The sequence below is a fragment of the Trichosurus vulpecula genome, chromosome 8, assembly GCF_011100635.1.
Source record: "Trichosurus vulpecula isolate mTriVul1 chromosome 8, mTriVul1.pri, whole genome shotgun sequence".
NCBI classification, from domain to species: Eukaryota; Metazoa; Chordata; class Mammalia; order Diprotodontia; family Phalangeridae; genus Trichosurus; species Trichosurus vulpecula.
In genome coordinates, this window is record NC_050580.1 from 171,814,875 (window position 1) to 171,832,337 (window position 17,463).

The 17,463-nt window shown below is 37.1% G+C and overlaps 1 protein-coding gene across 3 annotated transcripts in view; it reads right to left on the minus strand.

Annotated features, from left to right (window-relative positions):
• Window positions 1-4,913: 4,913 nt before the first annotated feature.
• The window catches only part of SLC12A1 (solute carrier family 12 member 1), a 130,470-nt gene continuing 117,920 nt past the window's right edge, over window positions 4,914-17,463 (minus strand). For all 3 annotated transcript variants that reach the window (XM_036735330.1, XM_036735328.1, XM_036735331.1), the window contains exons 24-26: window positions 11,016-11,151; window positions 6,392-6,459; window positions 4,914-5,049 (exon numbers count right to left, since the gene is read on the minus strand). In XM_036735330.1, the coding sequence (XP_036591225.1) occupies window positions 4,914-5,049; window positions 6,392-6,459; window positions 11,016-11,151 (340 nt within the window). The remainder of the gene's footprint in view (window positions 5,050-6,391; window positions 6,460-11,015; window positions 11,152-17,463) is intronic.

Below are 17,463 nucleotides of genomic sequence, written 5' to 3' on the forward strand. Positions count from 1 at the left end.
GGACAAAGCACAACCATCTATACTGATTCCTGTTATGCCTTTGGATTTGCCACGCTGTCAGGATGCTATGGTTGCAAAGAAGTTTCTTGACTTCTTCTGGTAAGGTCATTATGAACACACAATGCATGGGTGAACTTTTTTCTGCAATATGGCTTCCTAGTTCTCTGGCTATTGTCTGTTGTCCTGCCTACACTATTGGTACTGATCCTATTTCAAAAAATTATGATAGTGTTGATGCTATCGTAAAACTTGCTGCCTGAAGGCCTTGTGTATGTGTTTCATCTTTCTGCTTCTAATGTTCACTTCTCTGGAAGTGATTGAAATTACAAAGTAAAAACAACGTTTTTATGTCTAGGTAATTTCAGAAGGCAAGACACTTCTCCCTTAGAGTTTCTACCACTAGGTATGTCTGTCCATAAGGAGGAGCATTTTGGTACACAAGGGATTGTAGATACGATTAGAAGGATGTGGATCTTTCCCAATATTACCCTTTCTGCCATGCATATTTGTGCTTCCTGTCCTACTTTGTAGGCGTTTGATCAATATGTATTTCATGCTGTCACTTCCACCAGTCACCCCCTAGCTTACACTCCTTTCGAGCAGTTGCAAATTGATTTCATTAACATGCCTAAGTCTGGTCACTGCAAAGTTTTCCTTGTAATCATTGATCAACTGAATCACTGGGTAGCAGCCTTCCCTAGTGTGAAAGCTACTGCTGGGTACTTTGCTAAGATTATTCTGAAAGAGATTGTATCCTGTTTTGGCCCACTGTCTTGTAGTAATTCTGACAGAGGGTCTTACTTCACTGATACAATACTGTCCCAGATTTAATCTTATTTCAGGGTGACTCCTCAATTCACACCCCTTATCACCCTCAGAGTTCTTGTCCGGTTGAATGTATGAACAAAGCACTTAAGTCCATGTTTGGCCAACTTTGTATTGAAACACACCTTAGGTGGCCTGGTGTACTCCTTCTAGCCTTGTTCTATCCGTGTAGAGACCAAGGAGGGAATTATATCTCTCCTTTGGAAGGCTTTTTGGTCACCCTTCTATAAGATTGAGACCTTTCTCCCCAGTATATATATATCATTACTGGGAAGAGATACTTATCTTGCTTCTTATATACAGGAACTACAAAATAGGCTAAGGAGACTTCATGACGAAGGTGCTGCAGTAGAGACTGGATCTTTGGACTTTTCACTACATGACTGTCGCCCTGGAGATGAAGTCTACATCAAGAATTTCCAGTGGACCAGTGAACTCTACCTGCTTGGGAGGGTCTGTTCCAAGTGCTGCTGACCACCCCTACCATGATCAGTATCAAAGAAAGGGACTCTTGGATGCATTATTCTTACATGAAACCTACCCCCGCCAAATATTGTTTCCTAATGTTTTTGCTGTGTTTGATTTGTGCTGTTCCATATATGGCCTTTTCTTCTCCATCACCCAGAGAAAAAACTCAACTGGACAGCTCCCTAAGCTAGTGCCTTTGCTAAATTAGAAAAGAGTAGATTCCTTCTATAGCTTGATGATTCCACAACAGCTTATAAGAGTCAGAATATTGTTCTACCTGTATTGATCCCTAATATGTGTTAAGTGAAAGGAAGAAATTAATGCCATTTTGGACTCAGGTGATACTGTTCATCAGTTGTTTTACAGTCGTATCCAACTCTTCATGAACCCATTTGGAATTTTCTTGGCAAAGATACTGGAGTAGTTTGCCATTTCCTTCTCCAGCTCATTTTTATAGGTGAGGAACTGAGGCATAGAGGGTTAAGTGACTTACCTAAGGTCACACAGCTACACAGCTAGTAAGTGTCTTAAGGTCACATTTGAACTCAGAAGATAAGTTTTCCTGACTCCAGGCCTGGCAACTCTATCCATTAGGTGATATAGTGAATTGCATTTGAAACTAGTCTAGTTTCTCAATGTCACTAAAGCAAATCCTTTTCTGTGTGCCACTGTATCAATGTACAGCACCATTCCTAATTATAGTGGGGATTTTTTTTGGCAACTTGACCTTTAATAGCTTCATAGCTGGCACCCTTTTGTGAAGGCACTTGGGGTGCTGGCTATCATGCTGCTAAGACCCTGCCACGCTGGTCAGGCCCACTTAAACCATTTGCAAAATCTCTATCTGCTCCATCTGAAGCCCTTGGGGACTAGTGACTCCTGGACAGTTCTTTGGATAAGATAAGTCCTTTATCTATGGATGAGAATAAAGTTTATCCTTCTCTTCCCTTGAATTGGTTGGAGACATGTGGGGTTGCCCATTTGGCCCTACCAATATCAGTTTGTAATCACATTGTAGCACTCGTAGGGGGAAAAATCTACCAGAAGCCTGAGAGCATGGTGGTTCAAAGAACAAAAAAGAGACATAGTTATAATCCAAATCCCATAAAACAACATGAAAAGGGGATGACATTCCTCTGGTTCTTATTTCTGTTTATTTAGATCTCTGCATTAGAGTAGGCTATTAGGAATCTCTCACTTGAAATTGAGAAACTTGCCCAGGCCACAAGTTTCCCTCCAAATCAAGGTAGGTTTTTTTTTTGTTTGTTTTTTTGTAGCACATGGTCTTAGACCTTAAAGCTTGTCAAGCAGGGGCCTGGACTATAATCAATATGTCTTGTTGTTCCTACACTAATCAATCAGGAGAGGTTCTAATGAGCCTTCAGAAAATCCAACAAGTTATAACAGACACACAGCTGCCTAAACCAACAGACCCCCTGGCGGAATCCCTCCGGGTTCACTTGGTTGCAGGGAAGTGGCTTCTTAGCCGCCATAGGCAAATGGCTCTCCTTGTTTTAGGCTTCAGTATTGTTCTTCTCTTTGTATCAGCTGTTGTACTAAACTATGTGAAAGGGTACTTCCTAGTGGTCTTTTCTTGATACATAATGCCAATAATGGGCACATAAAAACTTTATTGATTTGGCTTTTAGATAGCAAACAATAGTGTGAGGGGCAAGTCTCCAAAGGATCAAAGGAGGGGAATTGTGAAATTGTGACAACCAAACTGACTCCCTTTTGTGAACAGCCTCCATTTTGAGACTTGGGTTTTATTTTCCTGTAAATCACCTGATTTTGAAGAACCTCAAAAAGTTCCAAAGTTTTCCTCTGATAAAAAATCAGGTTATCCAAGCCTTACATCTTGTTTCTGACTCCCTTCGACTACAAAATCCATATTAAGGGTCTTTGTGCCTACTGAGGATCCCTGGACTCTGTTATGCAACTGCATGCTTTGCTAATAAACTGCATTGCTTCGGCTTTCTCTCCTCGGTTATTATAAATCCGTTCATGACCTGGGCAAGTCACTTAACTTCTGCTTGCCTTGGTGTCCTCATCTGTAAGATGGGGATAATAATAGCACCTACCTTCCAAGGTTATGAAGATCAAATGAGATGATTGTAATATCTATTATAGTTATTAGTATTGATATCACTGTTGATGCCCGAATTGGGCTTTCTGAGTACACTTAACACTTGTCTACAAAATTTCTCTCTCCTCTTCTCTCCCGGACCCCTCAAGCCTGCCCCCAATTGCATACTCCTACAAGCATAATTTGTATTTTTTTCTGTTATTTTGTTTTCTTGTTCATCCTTCTCTCCTTCCTTTCTTTCCTTCCTTTCCCCCTCCTTTCCTCTAGGTTCATGTGTCATAGTTATTGATCCAGGTTTCAGAAGCCTTACTTTTGACTCAGCCTTCATATATGAAAAGGTAAAAAAAAAATGACAACAAAGGCAGTCAAATTTTATCTATTTATTTCAAGTTCATTTCTTCATATATTATAGTAATTAAGAACAGTCAAAATTCATCTCAAAGATCAAATCATTCATTTGGGGAAAAAACAACTAGAAAATTTATTTCTAATTTTGTGCTTGGTTTCTACTGGTAAATAAACCTCCAAGATGAAAGGAAAAAATGAATATTTATGAATATTCCAGATCTTGAATGTTTCTTAATTTGACTCTTCATTAATTATTCTTTTAAACACATGTCATCACCATATAAAAAATTAAATGTGTGATTCTCTTTCTATATATATATGCATCTGCATTGAAATATATGATAATATGAAAATCTGTGGTATTTATTTTTCAAATTAAAAGGCTTTAAAGGTTTCCTAGTACCAACTATGTAATCAGAAAAAAATCCCACACAATTAGCAGTATAATGGCAATTTCAATCTATATAATAGAGGTCAATTAAAATGTATATTCAAAGGATAGCATATATATTATTTGTTTAATTAAAATATATGGTTTTATGTAATCTAGTTACTATAGATATTTTCAAGTAGGCAGTAAATTCGAGCTGGATATTATTAGTATATCTGTAATTACATTAAATTGCTGATTTTAACCAAATGCTTTGAACATTTAGTGACAAGGAATTTTTCAATAGTTTTCAGTTACTGATTTTTAATCCTCCTTGGCTAAATAAATCTCTCAAGAGGCTACAAATCATCATGTTTTCTGCCAAATTTGTCCTTTTCCATTTAATAAGCTTGGGTTACTAGATCAGTTAGTCAACATGTGTTTTCGCAATAGTGTATTTAGACTTCATAAGCAAATACCATGAAAAGAGAAGATTTGATTCCTACTCCAGAGGAGTTTACATTCATTGAGGTTTTTTAAAAAATAAGTACAAGCAAACATGGCTTTATTTCATGTCCATATTCTTATGTTGACAGCAATGATGACATTTGTTGGGAAGCAGGTTCTGCTTCTTCTGATGCTGGTACCACTTTTAGCAGACAGGTTTTATGAGTAAGGGTTTTTTTTAATTGATGACAGAGTTGGTTGTGAACCAATAGAATAGTTCTTGGAAGTTACTTGAAATCAGATCTGGAACATGAAACACCTGATAGACATTTTGCCTTTCACACATTAAAATGAATTGTGCTTTGTATATTATGAATAGAAAGTTAGGACATTTTTGTGATTTCCTCTAACCAGCAGGACAGGAGGGAGGTTCTTTGTGAGGATTTCTAGCCAGGCCATGTACAAGATATCTGAGATAGTGGCTTTTCTAGCCACTGGAAGACTCCTGTTGGAATTGGGTTGGGGAAGAAAGAAAGAAACACACACATACATGCAGACACACAGGCGCGCGCGCACACACACACACACACACACACACAAAGAGAAAAAGTTAAAAAAAATTACGATAGAGGCTAACACCAATAGCATTTCTGAGCTATGTGTTAACTAGTATCCTGACTTGTTATATCAAGGAAAACCAAAACACTTAAATGAGTCTGAAAGTAAACCTTAAACTAATGTTCATTCTTACAAAACACAAATGTTTTTTAAACCAGACAAATCAGGTCTGGGTGCTGTATTACAGGAAGGAGAGAAAAGTAAATAATAAAAATGAATGAATTATATCATTTCAGAGTTAGAAGGTAGCTTAATGATCATCTTAATTCAACTTCCTCTTTTCATAGACCTAGAGGTTTATTCAAGATTACACATTGGTTTACTGGTTTACTGAAGATTACACATTGAGGGAGTGGTAGGTAGATAACTAGAATTGGAATGTTCTGATGACCAGTTTTCTGTTCTCATTATTCCAGTCTACTGCCTTACTGATCTTTGGAAAAGCCAAGGTTTGCTTTTTCTCAAGTTTATGTTATCATAAGAGTTTTAGGTAAAACACTTTTCAGTTGTTAGGGACCTTAGAGGGTCATCTAGTTTAGGCTCCTACCAAAGCTGAAATCCTTTCAACAAAATCCAGCATTAGCTTGAATACTTATATTTCCATAGGAGTCAGCTCTTAGAGGGTAGAAACTTGTTGTTTGTCCTTTGTTCTCGAAGAAGGTAAAAACAATACAGATGATAAACCTTTCATGCTCAGCTATCAAAGTTTGCCAATTTATATTTCTACTTGCTCTATAAAATCACGTATCATTAAAAAAAAATTTTAGTTCAGTTCAACTTGCTTTTTTTTAAACCTTAGATCAGCATGGTTACTTGCTGTTATCACATTTTCCTTATGTGACATTAATAAGTAAAGTATCTATTTAGATATTGTATGTTCATGTTATATGTGCACATATGCACACATGTGTAAACATACATATAAAATTTCATATTTTGTAACATAATATATAGATGCACTATTTTACATGTGTTGTATAATACATGTATATATAACACATGCTTATAACATGGCAATGTATGCAGATAACACACACATGTATGTGCATAACACATGTGTACACACCATGTACAATATATGACACAGTGCATATGACATATAAATAATATTACATGTATATATCACATGCACATCATGTACATGCAAACGTATGCACACATGGGTATGCCTACATACACATATATGTGAACACACATATACATATACAAAAATATAGAATGGTACTTACAGAACAATGAGATTAGCAGCTCTTGAGTGTTCCTGTAAGAGTTCATTCAACCGAACTTGACGGTAACTCTGTGGAAAATAAATCACATTTTGCAGCAAACCACTTTGGCCTGGGCTGTTACCTGTACATAGCATCATGGCATAATAAATCTAGACATGAAAGGGACCTTAGAGTTCATCTAGTTCAATGCCTTATTTTATAGATGAGGAAACTGAGGCTCAGAAATGTTAAGTGACTTTCCCAGGTTAGGCAGATATCAAGTGTCATAGGCAAGATTTGAACTCAGGTTTCTTGCCTCTAGAGACAATGTTCCTTTCACTTCAGAGTGATAACTAGGAATTTTTGTGCTGGGGGCAGTCACCAAAACCTAACGTAAGTGGAATGGTAGGCGCCCTTAGTTGAGAGAGAGTAACATCCCTCTACAGCAGATAGAAACCCTGGGATACTGGTATGAAGCTACTGTCAGGAATCCTGAGATGAAAAAATGTGGACTGCGGTAGGGTGGGTGAGTGGCTCATTCTACCCCACCACTTCTGTGGCTTTCCATTTTATTTTATTTTATATTGTAGCTTCCTGTTTTATTTAATAATTCTTGCTGACTCTGTTTTGTTGCCACACTGCTTGAAGGACCTTCTAAATTTGAAGCTCTGGGACAAAGCCCTGCCTCCCCACCTAGTTAATACCTCTTCTTATTTGTAGTTCCCTATTCCATCCAATCTCTCAATCTCACAGTAAAATTTCCCCTTTAATTGTTAAAACCTTAATTGTTAATAAGTGCAATTCTTCTGTTCAAGTTACAAAAAATTTTATATAAAACTTATAAGAAACCTTTGCATAACTTTTAGAATAATGATGATAATAATAAGCTAACATTTATATAATGCTTACTATGTGCCAGGAACTGTGCTCAATGCTTTATAGATATTATCTCATTTGAACCTGGGAGGTAGGTGCTATTCTTATACCCATTATACAGATAAGGAAACTGAGGCAGACAGAGGCTCAGTGACTTGCCCAGAATCACATAGCTAATAAGTGTCTGAGGTTGCATTTCAACTCAGGTCTTCCTGACTCCAGGCCCAGAGCTTTATCCACTGTGCCCTCTAGGTATTATTGTAAAGAATGTGTTCTAAAATAAATAAAAATGCATTAAAAATAACCTCAAAAGTGGGTAACAGAGTGAAAGAAGGTAGAAAGGACTATATTTAGGGAGTTAGGAAACTGATAAGGTGGGGTGAGTATGCCTATTCTTAATTTCAATAGGATATTCCAAGAACAGAAGTTGAATTGCATTCCATCTTCCCAGGAAGCACAGAGCACTTTTCAGTCATAAGGCACTCACTTCTATCAGTGAAAAACAAATAACTGGCCCATTTTTAATAGTTGCACTAACCACTTAAAGGTTGGAGGGTCTGTGCTGTTTTCTAGTAAGAATCGGCAACTTAGTGAGATAAAACAGTTAATGCATGTCTCTAAGTGAGTCATTTGCTACATAAGAATGAAAAGCCAAATCTAATTTATCCAGTGACAGAAGCAAGGGATGGCAATTATCATCATTTCACTGGTTCAGGAGAAAAAAAATGAACTACTCAGTCACAGAATGATAGACCTGACATAGCTACAACTTTCTTGGCTTGGTTTGGTTCTCTGTTTGCTAGATCGGTGATTCCCAAGCTAATTTGGCTGTGGAACATGGCTAGGCTTGAAATACATTGATAGAATTATAAATGCTTGTTCAGAGGGCTGGAAGAATTGGACCAAAGCAGAGGAAATAAAGCTATATTTGTATTTTAAAAGTATATAAGTGATAGACATTTTCATACATATTTTCAGATATCATAGTTTAGAGGGAAAATGCTGCCTATGTTAACATTTTTAAAAAATTGAATCTCAGGTTCCTACCTATGGAAGAGCAAGGTTCTCTAGAAGACATTTTTCCTCCTTAGATTGTAAGCTCCTTGAAGGCAGGGCTGTATTTTGCCCCTCTCTCTCTCTCTCTCTCGCTCTCTCTCTCGCTATGTCTCTCGCTCTCGCTCTCTCGCTCTCGCTCTCTCGCTCTCTCTTGCTCTTGCTCTCACACTGTCTCTTGTTCTCTCTCTCTTTTTATTCCCTAGCAGCACAGTACCTGGTACATAGTAGGCACTTAAATGTTTATTTAATTGAATTGAATAGAATAGACAATAATGTTTATAAAGCAAAATGTCCTATACTAGTTTTCCAATACAGTACTAGTATTTTTTGGTCATTGAATACCATTCTCTGCTTCCAATCAAGTTCACTTTGGTACTATGTTTGGATGCTCTCCCTGTCTTCTATTGTAAACATTCAAATTAGGTATTAAGTTTCATATCATAAAATGCTTGCATTCATGGATTTTTCCCCCTCAGTCTCTACTTACCACCTCCTCCATTCATATTTGGTGGTATGATACTTGGTTTACTGAAATTTCTGAATAAGACCTGTTCTTTTCCAAATTGTTCTGTGCATTAGTCTATTTACCAAAACCATTTTTGAGCCACACGAATGAATGAACCATGTGACCCACCTCAGATCCCTTCAACAAATTTTCATTGATATGCTTACATTAATATCGAATCTGACTTAAACTCCTTATCATGGAGTATCATTTTAAAACTCTCAGTCAATCCATTTCATCTACTTTTTTCCTTTTATTGCTTGATCATTGCTGTTTTTAGTAAGCTAACCTCTTCACCATGATCTATATTTACCCCTCCTTGATTTTGCCTTGGATTTTTTCACTTTTTTAGTCTCATACCTAGAACAACATTACATCCCTTCCTTTAATGCAAAAACCAGAATTCAACACATCTAAAAATCCTTCCTAAACTTACAAGGAAGATATAATGGGTTCATATTTGATCCAAATCATATCCTCATGGCATATACATGTGTATACATACATATGTACATTATATATATGTATACACACATAAATGCATAGCCTTGCATCCATTTGAATATTTTCTTTGATTTTGAAATCTATTTGGGATAGGGATAATAACTTTTTCAAGTTCTTTGCTTTTACGCCAAAGAATAATATCAAAAACTGCATTAACTGAATAAAAAGTAAATTGATAAGAAAGAAAGAAATGGACCTTAAGAGAATACTGCTCCAGTGGTAAGGGAACTAGTAGAACTCATCTTTGATTGATCTCAAATTGGGTAGTCAATTAATTAGAAACACCAAATCAAATACCAACCCATCTGTCCTTATAAAATAACAATCTCTAAGAGAAGAGAAAAGCCTCAAGCATTTGGTAACCTTGAAAAAAAGCTCATTTGTACATGAAATAAATAAATTGTGGTTTGTTGTATTATTACAGTTCATTTATACATTAAAGCAACCACAAATTCTGTTTCGTGGTATAATTTCCAGTTGTTTCCCTGGGTTTTGCTATTCACTTCAGTTGGAAAAGGAACCAACTGTTGGAAATCCTGTGATAGAACAGTGACCAATTCCCTTTGATCTAAATACAGATAAGTGTAATTAGTTATGCATACCCTATTATAAAGTCCAAGTAGTTTTTTGATCATTGATTCTTCTTTAGATTTTCCTGGAACATTATGTCTTGATTTCTCCCTTGCCCTATCACAGTCTATGTTGTGGATACTTTATTTGTGTACTATAACATTTTAGTTTGCAAACTCCTGAAGGACAAGGATGATATAATATTTCATCTTTTATACCTAGTACCTCTTACATTATATGTATTGGGTACTTAAGTGTCAAATTTAATTCTGACTATTTTCTGGAGAAAATCAATACTCCGCATCTGATATCCAAATTTATCACCACCCCCATTTCCTACTTATAACAGTCCTATAATAAGAGCGTCACTACTATTGTTGTTCAGCCATTTTTCAGTCATGTCTAACTTTTCATGACCACATTTGGGATTTTCTTGACAAAGATACTGGAGTGTTTGCCATCTCCTTCTCTAGCTCCTTTCATAGATGAGGAAACTGAGGCAAACAGGATTAAGTGACAGATAGTAGTGTCTGAGGCCAGATTTGAACTCAGGAAGATGAGTCTTCCTGACTCCAGTCTTGACACTGTCCACTGGGCCACCTATCTTCTCCCTACTATGAAACTATCTTTAAAATGATTTTTTAATGCAATGACTTTTGCCTAAACCCTTCATTGAATTTGTTCAACTTAAATCTTTGCTGAGACTTCCATGGACTCTACATTTTTTACAGATGTAAATGGTACCTAAAGCTTGACTTACCTGGTAATGCTCATCAGCCATTCAGCCTATATTCCTACATTTTAAAAGGTCTGCACCTAAATGACTATACATGGATATCTACTATTCTTTGAGATAACAGAAAATTTCACAATTCCTGTGGCCAATCTACTTTTCTTCTTTTTTCAAACAACATTGATTTTATAAGTCAAACCAAAAGAAGTGGAAACAAGCAATTTTTAAAGTAGTTATACCTAATAAGATGATTGAAAAACACCTAAAAATGCAGAGCCTCTAAATGCCCAAACGATGAAAGCAAATAATAGAGCTTCCATTGTTGCTCTTTCAACCAGCCACTGTTTTCTTTTCAGCTATTCACACAGCAATGTAAGAATTAAGGGAAGACAAGGCTTTACCTTTTCCTTGAACGCTTCCAGTTCTGAATCTGTAATTTTCCATGGAGTTTCTCTTTTTAATTTCTCAGCAGTTGTTAAATCTTTGCAGCTTTCATGGAGACGATACGGTTCAATCATCTCTTCAAAGAATTTCCAGCTGAAATTGGAATTATAAAGGATGCCTCACAGTAGGAAACTAACTCATCATTTCACAGATACTCTAGGTATTACTCGTCCTGCTGACTCTGGAATCAGTGCTGAATGTCATGCAAATCTTTTAAGAATTATTTATGCAGGCAACGTTCTGTGAACAAAGATGTATCTATCCTTTTGGCTATTTAGAAGATGGCCAGAGTTGGTTTAGTATGTTGCCAGCCCATGAAGTATTCATGTTGAGTTTAAACACAAAAATACAGGAATACCAGGTCTTCTGGTAATAGAATTTCCATTCAAGCAAATGACTTTAATATAGACACATTAGAACATAAAGTAATTTTCCATTTGGTTGCTGCACATGCTAATTGGGAAACATCCTATGAACTAATGTAGGGCATGAATTGGGCTTTAGTAAGAGTCGAAAAAGGCCTGTTTTAGCTTTCAGACCAACTGTGCAATTATTAATCATGTTACTATGGTATGGGCATATTGTATGAGGAAAGTATATAATCTTGTGAATTCCATGACTATAACAACACTTTGGGTGTTTTTTGGTAACAGTTGTAGATGCTGCTGCTTGTTTATTTTTGTGTGTTCTGGTAGTAAGAGAAAACTTTTCAGTTGACTGGTACATGAGTATACTTTGGGGGGTGGTAGGGTGGTTGGGATAGATTTTAATACCTGAAAATCTAGGGATACTTATGTATGATTAAAAGGAAAGCATATTAGCGGGAGAGATACCTACTTAATAGGAGCTTCATAATGTTTTAAAGTATTGCGTATCTTATTCTTGTCTTTCATAAAATATTAATATGAATTTATTCACCCAATCATAGCAAAACAAAACTTTAAAATGTGTAATATAGAACATTAAATACTTTCAACACGTTGCTCTCAACTCTCAACTTTAAACAAAATCCTTTTTTTGGTCTTATATATAACATAATTTAATTTTAATTAATAACTTCAGTAATGAAATTTAGTAACTTTTGGAAATGAAAGTCAGTGTGATACAATAGCTGGAGGACTATCATTGGAGTCAGGAAGACCCAGATTCAAGTTCTACCTGGGACGCTGTGTGAGCACAGTCAAGGCACTGAACTCCTCAGGGCCTGAGCAACTTTCTAAAGTTTATAAGTAATATCAGAGGGCTGGACAAAACCCTTAGGAAACAGTAAAACTTATAAACTAGGAAAATGATAATTAACATTGGGTTGATGAATCAATAAACGAAAAACCTAAAATAAGTCCGATTCTTTAGTCTGTGGGTCAGAGAAAGATACAGATTATAGGAAAACATGCAAAGAGAGAAAAATGAACCCACCCGTGTGAGCTTTTGTTAGAAATGCTAAGGACCGATATGATACATCATCACAATTTCTTTTACACAGTGCCGTTTAGAGGTAAGCAGATAGCATGGCAGCTATGAAACTAGTAGCAAGTGCCGCCTAGTAGGGGCTTTTATACGCCACTTAGTAGGGGCTTTTATATGCCTGCCTGCAACCATTTCCTAAAAAGACTTCTTAGAGACAGCCTGGTATAATGAAAAGAATATTAGACTAGGAAGGAAGGAAGGAACTAAGCATGTACCTACTCTGTGTTAATTACTTTCCCAAGTTCTTCACAAATATTGTGTTATTTAATCCTCACAGCAACTCTGGGAGGCAACGATCCCCGTCTTATAGCTGAGGAAACTAACGTTAAGTGACTTGCTCAAGATCACACAACTAGGAAGTGTCTGAGGCTGAATTTGAACTCAGGTCTTCCTGATACCACCTGGCTGCCTCCACGTAAGTGGGTCTGGAGTCAACAGACCTATATTTTAGTTCTCATCCTACCATTGACTTATGGGGGTAAGTCATTTAATGGATCTTGCCTTCAGTTTTCTCATTTGTTATCTATCTTACCGAGACTATGTTGAATGATGGAGGCAACATGGTAAAGTGGGATGTGTGCTGAAATTTTACTACCATCGAAACCTTGGACAAGTCATTTAACCTCTATGGGCCTCAGTTTCCTCATCTGCAAAATGAGGGCCTGTAAGGATACATCCAGATATAAATCTATGGTTCTTCGAAAATACAAAGTGTTCTTTAAATTAAATTAGTTTTCGTTGTTGTTTTTTGTTATATAGGAACTTGTTAATTAGTTAATAGTGTCTACTGGTTAACAGGTGAATTGCTTTCTGCTAAAACTTGACATAAGTTTAGATTGAACAGGGTAAGTTTTTTTCTCAGAGCTACAAAGCAGAACAATTCCCATGTTCTTTGGAAAATGACAGGTAAAAGCTTTAACAATCCTTGTATTTTTCTATTCAGCCCAGCTCCCCTGGGTTCCTTTCTAAGCCTGATTACCCTAATTAAAGAACTTTCTAATAGCTCTTTATGGTAATCTATGTATAGTGTGATATTCCGTCGTTAAGTATAATTCTTATTTAACCCAGTTTTTTTTTTGATGGTGGTGGTGGTGAATTATCCGACAACCACTCCTTTTCTCCCCTCCCCTGGCTCAAGTAATTCATCTACTATGCCAAGTAACAAAACTTTTACTGTAATTGCATAATTTTCCTTCTCAGGTTCCCACATCAAGATTTCTTTTCTTCTTAGGTAATGCACAAGATTCTGCTGTTAACTACCCTGTCATCACTGTTAAACTAAATTTCTCTGCTTAATTGCGTCTAATTTTCTCTGATTCTCATCTGAAGATTCTTGTCTTCTTCCTGGCCTATGACCCCTAATTCATTCCATATTGTTAAAGAATGAAATTCAACTACTTGAATATCTCAGTTTCTCCTGGCTCAATTATTTTCTCATCCATCCATCCGTCCATCCATCCATCCATCCATCCATCCATCCGTCCGTCCATCATTCTCATTGCTAGGACAAGCATAAATACAGTTCCCTCCAATGCCAGAACTGTGCACACTGTCTACTTTAGTCTAAACGACAGAGCAAGTAAACTCATTAGGGTTTAATTTCCTAAACTAGTCAAAATTGTACTCTGAGTCTGTTCCTATAACTGGCTATGAGTATATAGTTTGGCCATTATAGAAAGCCTCATCATGTATAGTAACTTACTTTTAATTTCACTCATAAAGACTGGAGTGAGACTGTGTTACAGATAACTGACTTGCCCGTTGGAAGGAAGCATAAAGGAGGTAAGGGAGAAGGGGCACATTCCCAAGGCAGTAGCTGCCAAACAGTCCTGATTCTTGGAAGATGCTAACTAGAGGTAAGAATTTTCTATGCCAAAATGACATGGTGCATCTTCTGGTGCTTTTTTAAACACATGCTTATGAAAAGGACATCAAGTGATATTTAGGAATAAAAGATGTATTTTTTTATGATGGTGATTACCAAGTGGCTTAGACATTCTCTTTTGGAACCTACAAGATTCAGTGGGGTCTCATATTTCACGGGGGAGGGCCAGAGACCATCATTGTTAAGGCATCCTGTGTAGATATGAAGAAAAGTTTATTTTGTGTCAGGGCAAATTTTCCATTATTAATGATGCTTTTGAAGTAAGGTCCTGATGTGTATTCTAGAAGAAGTATTTGAGAATATTCTGTGACAGGCACTCTTGTCAGTCAGTAACCATTCATGAAGCACCTACTATGTGCCAGGCACTGTGTTATGCACTGGAAGAGCTGTGCTAAGTGCTGATTCTGAAATCAAGCCACCCAGATAGTCATGTTTTTACTGATCTTGAAGACCTGTAAACTTTGCAGTTTCTTCAGATGGTTTGTGACCTTGTGTATGGAGGAAAGTCTTGCTCAGTGTGACCCTTAGATTACATTGTTGGGGATCTTGTATGCCTGCTGGTATTTCCCAAAGAAAAATGGTCTGAGGGGACGATTCAGATTAAAAATGGTCAACTTAAAACTATTAAAGACTAGGAATGATGGTACAGGATTATAGCAACTGGTGGTAGCTGTGGCTAACCTCTGACACAAAGCCTGACTTTATTGGAATGCTAGCAGCAGATTTGCCCCATTCATCTCTATAGCATCATAGGCCATCTATAGATGTCATCTGTCACAATGTCGTTGTACCTATGAATAAAATGTAGTGCTTGGAGGAGGGGGAGAGAGAGAGAGAGAGAGAGAGAGAGAGAGAGAGAGAGAGAGAGAGAGAGAGAGAGAGAGAGAGAGGACAGTTTCTCTCACTTAAAGATACTTCTTCATTTAGATATACTGAATGGTATCAAAATCCCTGGAGTATGCTAGGCAGAATAGTGTCTGTTTTGTGTTTGAGTGTGTGTGTGTGTGTGTGTGTGTGTGTGTGTGTTTTGCTGCGAGATCCCTGAGCATCTCTATTATATCCAGAGATGATGTAGAATTCTCAGAAAGTTCTCAAAACAAAATTAACTTAAATTCACTTTAATATGAAAAAAATAGGTAGAATATGTTTGTGTGTCTCTGGGGAAGTGTTGCCAAGAAAGATTAGCAATAACAGGATGTTACAGTTGAGAGACAGTTGGGAATCACCATAGTAGAGGAAACAACTTGTGATTCATAATCATGAACCCAAAAGTTCTGGTTGTGAGGGTCATTTGTCTGTCAATGTGAGAAGTGACAATCCTGAGACCGTAGCTAGTGTGTTGTGTTCCCTTATATTTTAGAAAGCACATTGACAAAGCCAAGTGCCAATGAAGCCAGGAAGGTGAGAACATATAAAGACTGGCTGAAGGAACTGTGGCTGTTTTGCATGGAGGATAGCAGACTTAGGGAAAACATGATTACTATCTTATAATGTTTAAAGGATTGTCTCATTGAAAAGAAAGTAGATTTATTTTGCTTGATCCTCAGATGAGAAAAGTAAGCCCAATGGATGGAGGCTGGAGAGACAGATTTCAGCTAGACACACACATATGGATATAGATGGTGTGGACCAAAGGATCTCTTGGAAGTGAGTACTCCCTCCAATGATGCATATTGCAGCCCATCCATGCCTGCCCTTCTGTGACTCTTGTCAGGATCCTTCCATCAATTTGCCAAAGGGATTCCACCTGATGTACTTGGAGCTTTTTTTCTTGTTCTTTTGACATAATGTAGATTCTAGTGGAGCACATGAGCTGCCTATTGCTTGCTTTTTCCTCATTCTCACTGTGTGATTAGCCATTTTTTCCAGCCATGCATTTCTGTGATGGCTTCCTTTATTCTATTTGTCCTGCATAGTCCTGCATTTGTCCTTGTAAGTATGGTGTTTGTGCCTGCAGAGGTCCAACATATACCTCGTCATTGCCCTTTGAGTGATACTCAGTGTTGCTTTTTTGGAGACAGTAGTATCCATGGCTTGTTGCCATGTAATATTATCCAAATATTGGTGTTCAGGACATGGGCCATTGTTTCAGAGAGAAGTTGGAAGTCATTGAAAGAACCATGCAATTTCCCAAAAGCAATTCGGCCTGTTGCCTTTCTTCTGTTCAATTTGGTAGTTGGTGCATTATCCATTTGCAGCGTCTGTCCATGATATATTTACTGACGGGTGAGTTCTATGGCTAATTGGTCCAACTGTATATCATAATTTGGACAATAGTCATTCTTTATTCACATATTTATTTTTCCTGAGTGAATAGTTAGGCTGCTATCTTTTGAGTAATCTTGGATCTCATTTAGGAGGCTCTGCAGTATTAGAGGCTTGATGTAATCAGCACAATGCTATTCACAAACAAGAGCATCTGGAGGAAAAATCCCTCTCCATTCGAACTCTGTTGTGCATATCCTCAGTGACAGTGGTAAATACCTTTGGCAAGCATATGTCTTGCCTGATAATCATAACCAGAGGGTCAATGAACAAAGTTATTTCTGTTGTTACCTTATTCAAGCAATCTTGAATGACATTTACATATGCATGGGAAACATCTTAGTTGGAAGAGGGCCTTTAAGGTAATATTTTGTTCTATTGAAAAAAATGCTTTTTTCATAAGAACAAAAGCAATGGAACCTTATATTCTCTATACCTTTCATTTAGTTGTGTGATTAAAGACATGACCCGATGTAGAATGCCATTTGAGAAAATCTGCCTATTGCCTTCTATCTGGGTCACTACTCTGCAACTGGCGCAATATATTCAAATATTTCTGGGAAAAAGCAGTTCTCTAGGTGACTAAAAGAAGTCCAGAGGATAAAAGCAGATAAAAGCTACCAGCAAGAAGGTTAAAAGTAGTCAGCAAAGAGGTTCCCTGGGGTTTCAGAAGCTCTTTTCCAAAGTCCTAAAAAACTGCTTTTATGTCTACAGGGCTTATAACTAGGTCTCAGATCAATCCATCTTGGGCAAAATTAACCCAAATCTCCCCAGTTATGCACCACAAC